Here is a 7490-nt window from a genome sequence, read left to right as displayed (position 1 = left end):
CTCATAAACACAAGGGAATTATGTTTCAGGAATCAGAAAACCAAAACGAGAATCGTAAATTCTGAAAATCAGCTCATCGTACCACATCAGAACGTTATGGCCGATGGGTGTCGGACAAAAAACCAAAAACAGTACAAGCTTCAAGTTGAGAAATCAGGCCTTATAAAACCTTCAGTAGTCAAACAGGAAAAAACGAGACGGAGATGGAATCAATCACCAGGTGAAACTGAAAGATTCAAAATTCAGATAATCTGCCAAACCAGATCCACGAAAAGCTGCACCATAGTGCCTCAGTCCTTTCGGACCACAAGCAAGAAAACCTACATTAGACTCCTTTAGATCGAACAACAAACCTGGGATAAGGGAAACACCCACCACGACGTAAGCAAGACCAACGAAAGCCTAATCAGAGAAGAGGATGAACAAAGAAGAGGGTGGTGAGCCGCAACAGCCAACGACCACAGTCAATCGTGAAGACCAATTGAACCACGAAGAGGAAAAAAGGGGAAATAAAACGGGTATTCTAGTTAATTAGAGAAGAGTGAGAGTGAGGGATCGCCGGAGATGGGGCTTTAAGGCAGGGCTTTGAAAGACGGCCCCATCTCCGGCGATAGGGTGAGACTCAAGTGGGACGGTGGGTGGAAGGGCGATGCGGCAGTTTCACGATTGGGAAGATCTAGGGTTTTCTGTATATATATATAGAGAGAGAGAGAGAGAGAGAGAGAGAGAGAAAGAGGAGAGCTTTTCTGTTAATTAAGACCCTTAACACTAATGAGTTTATTCATGCCAAAACCATAAATTTCTATATATTCAACATGTAACCCCAAACCTAAAGAATCAACCTCAGGCCAACCCTCCAGTTCGTCAACGTGTCTGCTCCATGACGAAAGCTAGCAAAAGAAATGGAAATCAGTGTGAAGTTGAAGCTTTTTTTTGTCAAACATTATATAAAATTAGGTAAGAGAGAAACATTATAAAAGCACCATCCCCAATGGATCCAAATTATTAGTATTTTGTGCTTCATTTGTTGTGAAGCAATAAAGCAATATTCGTCCACGCACAATACAATGTTTGTTACTGGTCATCTAAAAACAGCCTTAATATGCCGTAAAGACGTAAACACTAGTATAAGCCTGAGTACATCTACCTGCCCACAGCCTGCTATTGGCTAGATTCTTTGAGGCACTGTGGTAATGTTGTTACTATGGTAGATACAAAGTGAGCATTAAGGAAACATTATTAAAGCAAGAACTCATTAGAAAGACGATACCAACCATGTGCATTATCAAGGACACATAATTAGGCATATGCATCAGCAACATTCTTGTTTGTAGTATACAATGCTCTTAAATACAGTGGATTCCTAAACATTTTAACCTATTGAAATATGGAAGCTTGAGATGCACTGTTGTGTTCTCCGGCTGATCACAGCTTTCCTGCAAATCACGCTGCTGAACTGAGTTAATAGCTACCACTAGTTTAAAGCAAGAACTCACCCCTTTTCTCCCCCACTATCCAAACAAAAGTACCTAAAATAGTAATGCAGATAATCTTCTAAGAAATAATTCATATATTAATGTACGCATAATTACTCACGTCGATAGGGCATATAGAGACATTGAGCTTGATTACATGTCGTAGTGTTTGAAAAAGATCACCCCACACAACTAATTTCATACAACAGTTAACCTTTGCTTCAGCCAAAAGTTACATATCATCAGTCATTATCAAATGATACCAGTCAATTTCGTCAATGTCATCTAAGTAAATAAGTTCAAAGTACTCCAAGTTTGGTACTCCTATGCTGCCCGAAGTAAATCCTGCTATGGACAACTTTAGAATCTTTAAAGTCGAGCAACAGAAATTAATTTCACCACTATGATCAAGAATACTAAGTTCCCAAAGGCGAGGAGAAGCAGGAATTAGAGACCTTAGAGGCTCATTGTCATCACTAACTTCGACACGCTGTAGGTGGATTTTCTCTAGCCTTGGAAGATGTACCATGGAAGTAAAGACAACATTTATATCATCACAGTCAACACATTGTAATCTTAAAGCAACAAGGTGTTCTCCTAGTGTACCATCCAGCAACAACATTATAAATAAAGTCTTGGATTGAGCATAGAATAGGTTCAGTTCCTTAACCGAACGTCTCGATAACACCTTATACCACTCATGTCGGTCTTTGTCTTTCATATCGACGAGGACAGCAAAATCCACTATTCTAAGCATGGTGCACTATTCTGAAGCAGTACTCTGTTCATATAGTGCTTCAAAGATTGGTATTGTGTGACGGGAATCTGTAAAGAATTATATGCAATGTCATCTGGATCATAAGTGAATACAAGAACAGGTACACCAGTCCAGACATACTCCCATCTCCGAGATAACACACTAGTAGCCATGGCAGATCTAGTAGGAAGAAATGCTAAAATGCGATACAACAGATGGTCGGGTAGCCCACTGATCCGATCAACCCTCTTCAAATTAGACCTTCTACGTGAAGATAACGTTTCCATTGTTTTGAACAAATCTGGCAAATAGACAAAAATGATTGAGGAATATAGAATTACAAATTGATCTCCGAGTGTCTATAACATTGATCAACTAAGAATCACTTACTGACATGCTGTTAAGCAAGCTGTTTATCTCCCCTTGTTTATAATATTGATCAACCCTCTTCAAATTATATATTTTAACCTCTGATTGTTAATCCAAATTACCCCCTCTGTGACGGTCATTTGTTTATCTTTTATGTTCTTTGTGAGTGGTATTTTAATCAAAGTTAAGCAAATGATTGAGACAGAGGGCGTATAAAACAGTTCCTTTTTAATTACTGGGGAGACTACCGACTACCGTAAACTCATAGAGGGTAATGCATCCTACTGTTCATTTTTGAATTATATTTGTTAGATATAATACTAAGTTAGTTATAATCTGTTATGCTGATGTTAGTTAAGTTGCTTATGTCAGCATAGTAGAGTTGGTTAGAGATTGTTACATTGTAACTATTAATACCTCACTTGTACATCAAAATTATTAACAACTTATAATACAATTCATCATACTCTCAATAATCTCTCTATACTTCTATATTCTCTGATATTCTACATGGTATCAGTGGTATTAACTTTTCTGGGTTTGTTACACGCTTGATCTTCATCATCATCTTGATTGAAGTTCTCCGTATCTTCATACTGGTTTTTTCTTTCTGGGTTATTTATTTCAGTTCTTTCATCAATCAAGATTACGAGGTATCAAGTTGATTTCCATACTTAATTCAATCGCTTCCGCTACAATTTGTTGCTTATCTTTGTTTTTCTTACTACAATCATCATGCCTGATATCACTGTTTCTTCTAGTTCTTCTTATGAATATTTCGATGATCCATTATTTCTATCCCAGTCTGATCAACCCACTGCGAGTCTGGTTACGAGTCTTTTTTGGGGGTCATGATTTCTTGGGATGGAGAAGGGAGGCTTTTATGGCCTTAGCCTCTAAGAATAAAGATTCTTTTGTTGTTGGAACATCCATTAAACCACCTAAAACTGATAAGAAGCATAGTCAGTGGGTTCGCTGTGATTTTATGGTTAGACAATGGATCTTAAATTCTTTTGTTCCTTCTATCAAGGATAGCATAAAATATGTTAATTCTGCAAAAGAATTATGGTCAGAGTTGCTTGAGAGGTACGGACAGGCTAGTGCATTAGAGGTTTACCAATTGAAGAAGGAGTTAGAGGGAGTAGCACAGGATAACTCATCCTTAGTAGATTATTATGGGAAAATGAAGAATCTCTGGGAGACTTTGGATGGATTGGATCCTTTACCACTTTTCTCTTGTGGGAAAATTGATCAGTGCACATGCTCTTTGCTCAAAAAGATCATTGACAGAGAAAATACAGCAAAGCTCATACAATTTTTAATGGGTTTAAATGGGGGATATGATACTGTTAGGTCTCAAATCTTGTCTATGGATCCTTTACCCAGTATCAACAAATCCCTCGGTTTCTTGCAAAATATTGAAAGACAGAAACAGATCACTGAATCTGTTAATACAATCTCTGAAGCAAGTGCATATGCAAGTTTTAAAGTTCCAGATCAGAAGAAGCCTGCTATGAATGCTGACAAATATTATGATCACTGTGAAAGGAAGGGGCATACAAGGGCCACTTGTATACCCCTTCCTTTCACAGTGATCACAATATTTGTCAGCATTCATAGCAGGCTTCTTAATTGCTCTGTGATTAAAGGTTTTCCAAATGACAAGGGAAAAGGAAAGAGCAAGACTACTAATTTTCAATCTGGGAATGCTGGTCCTTCCAAGAAAGTTGCTAATGCAGCTGATGTTCTTGGGTTTGATTCACCTCTAGATGATGAAGTGCTGATATCTGCTTCTGTTGGGTGTTCAGCAAATACATCTCATACTTGGTCCTCTTCTGGCATTTCTACAGATGTCTTAAATGGAATTATCAATTTTGTTGTTGATCAGGTCCTTCAAAGGATTTCTGATCAGCAACCTGGCCTTTTTTCCTCGCAATTTGCAGGTATAATTCCTTCATACGTTTCTGCTATTCATAAGTCATATTTGCTAAATGATTGGATTATAGACACAGGAGAATCAGATCATATGACCTATAACTTAAACATTTTGACAGATGTTGCTGATCTTTTAAAACCCATTCAGGTTGGCTTACCTGATGGTTCAGTTAAGTTAGTAAATAAGACAGGGACAGTAAGAATAACAGATAGAATTAAATTGCTTAATGTCTTTTATATACCTGATTTTCAGCAGAATCTTATGTCTGTTAGTAAACTAATTGATCACAATGCTTGTTCTGTTGTATTCAATTCAACTAACTGTGTTTTTCCGGACCATTCAAGTAAAAATGTGATTGCTAAGGGACAAAGAGTGGCTGACCTTTATAGATTTCATGATCACAAACAGTCAGTCATCATTGATAAAATTTCAAATCTTGTCACTAAAGTACTAGAATCAAAATTACAGTCTGTAACAAATAAGTCAACTTATTCTATAGCAGCTGCTGTTTCTTTTACTTTGATGCACAATAGGTTGGGACACTTATCTGTTAATAAGTTGAAATTTGTACCTGGTATGAAATCAGTAATAAAACAAGATTTTAATTGTGATATTTGCATCCTTGCTAAGCATCATAGGTTGCCTTTCTCTGTTTGTAATAAAATAGCAGCTGCTTGATTTGATCTTCTTCACATTGATGTTTGGGGACCTTACAAGGTTCCATCTATTTCTGGAGCTAAATATTTCCTAACTATCTTAGATGATTATTCTAGAAATACTTGGACCATATTATTCCAAAATAAAGACCAAGTACCAGGGTTGTTTAGGGATTTCTTAGCCTATATTTTAACTAAGTTCAATAAGACTGTCAAGACAGTGAGATCAGATAATTGTACAGAATTCTTGCAGCAATATTGTTCTGAGTTGTTTAAAGCCAAAGGCATTGTTCACCAGACAAGTATTGTAGGCACCCCACAATAAAATGGGAGGGTTGAAAGGAAACACAGACACCTCCTTGAGACTGCTAGAGCACTTAAAATTCAGGCTAATTTGCCTATCAAATTTTGGGGAGATTGTGTGCTGACTACTACTTATCTTATAAATCTCATGCCCTCCCCCATTCTCCACAATTTGACTGCATTTCAACTTATTTTTGGTCATGAACCTGTTTATGATAATCTGAAAATATTTGGATGTGTTTGTTATGCAACAATGCCACCTACTTTTTCTGATAAATTTGGCAATAAAGCAAGAAAGTGCATTTTTATAGTGTATCCCCATAATCAGAAAGGATATAGGTTATATGATGTAAATTTACATAAGGTATTTGTTAGTAGAGATATTGTTTTTAAGGAGCAGGAATTCTATTATAATACTAAGCCTACTGAGGATATGGCGATCACTGCCACAACATTGGTGAACCCAGCTTTATCAACTAATATATTATCTAGTGATCATTCTTTCCCAAGTGGGTTAACACCACCTGAGAATCATGACTACAACACTACTTCTATAACTCAATAGCCCGAGTAGCCAGTCAGAACATCCTCTAGACCAAGACAAGTAAGTTCTTGGTTGAGGGATTATCATTGCAGCCAAAAGTTACCTGTGCAACATAAGAAATCTGCAAATTCAGTAGCATTTCAAGCAGATTTGTTAGCTCAGTTACATGAGTATGACCATGAGTATACTGCTTCACTTGCTGCTGTTTTGGAAGAACAGGAGCCTTATAGATATTCAGAGGCTCAGAGTGATAAGAGGTGGGTTGAAGCCATGCAGGAAGAAATTAAGGCTTTGGAGAAGAACAAAACTTGGGAATTAGTTGAGTTACCCAAAGGAAAGAAGGCATTGGTTCTAAATGGGTGTATAAGATAAAGTATAAGCCAAATGGATCAGTTGAAAGGTTTAAAGCACGATTAGTTGCTAAATGTTTTAATCAGGTCAAGGATAAAGATTTTAAACATACCTTTTCTCCTGTTGCCAAGTTAACAACAGTAAGGACCTTATTAGCTGTTGCAGCCTCTAAGAACTGGCTTATGTTTCAATTGGATGTGAACAATGCATTCTTGCATGGTTTCCTAGAGGAGGAAGTTTATATGAAAGTTCCAGAAGGCTATGAAAATAGTGAGGGATTAGTCTGTAAGCTCAACAGGTCCTTATATGGCCTCAAGCAAGCTTCAAGGCAGTGGAATAAGGAATTGACAAGATTCTTGCAGCAATTAGGCTATGAATAGTCTAAGCAGGATTATTCATTATTTACAAAATATAATGAAGACACAACTCCTTTTACAGTCCTTCTGGTGTATGTAGATGATATTCTATTTATTAGTACATCTCCAGAAGAGATAGCTAATGTGAAACAATAGTTGCATGATGCCTATTCTATCAACGACTTGGGACACTTCAGATATTTTCTTGGATTGGAAATATCAAGAAATTATTTAGGTATAATGATCAATCAAAGAAAATATATTATTGATATACTCAAGGATTTGCAGATGGAGAATTGTACATCTGGAGCATTTCCCTTGCAAAAAGGTCTCAAGCTATCTATAGATGATGGGGAATTACTGGCAGAACCTGAACAGTATAGAAGACTTATAGGCAGACTTCTATACTTGAATCTCTCGAGGCCAGATTTATCCTATACTGTTTAGCATTTAAGCCAATTTGTCAGTCAACCAAGGCAACCTCACCTACAGGCAGCTTTACATGTTGTCAAGTATATGAAAGGCACAATCAATGCATAACTCTTTTATAAATCACAATCAAATCTCACTGTAACAGCATACAGCGATGCTGACTGGGGCTAATGTCAGTACACTTGCGGGTCTCTCAGTGACTACTGTATATTTTTGGGTGAGTCTTTAGTGTCTTGGAAGACTAAGAAGCAACCTACTATTAGTAAAAGTTCAGCTGAATCTGAATATAGGAGTTTATCTTACACCACCTC

General features: G+C 37.1%; 1 protein-coding gene across 1 annotated transcript; it reads left to right on the top strand.

Annotated features, from left to right (window-relative positions):
- Positions 1 to 3484: 3484 nt before the first annotated feature.
- On the top strand, positions 3485 to 5215 carry LOC141630428 (uncharacterized). The gene has a single exon (XM_074443249.1). It carries the CDS (start codon positions 3485 to 3487, stop codon positions 5213 to 5215), a length of 1731 nt encoding a protein of 576 aa, XP_074299350.1.
- The last annotated feature ends 2275 nt before the right edge of the window (positions 5216 to 7490 follow it).

This window comes from Silene latifolia, chromosome Y (genome assembly GCF_048544455.1).
Source record: "Silene latifolia isolate original U9 population chromosome Y, ASM4854445v1, whole genome shotgun sequence".
Lineage (NCBI taxonomy): Eukaryota > Viridiplantae > Streptophyta > Magnoliopsida > Caryophyllales > Caryophyllaceae > Silene > Silene latifolia.
This window is presented reverse-complemented; position numbering and strand designations above follow the sequence as displayed.

Bases quoted from the DNA above. Each gene is read 5' to 3' on its own strand.
- LOC141630428 (XM_074443249.1), top strand. From the start codon at position 3,485: ATGGCCTTAGCCTCTAAGAATAAAGATTCTTTTGTTGTTGGAACATCC.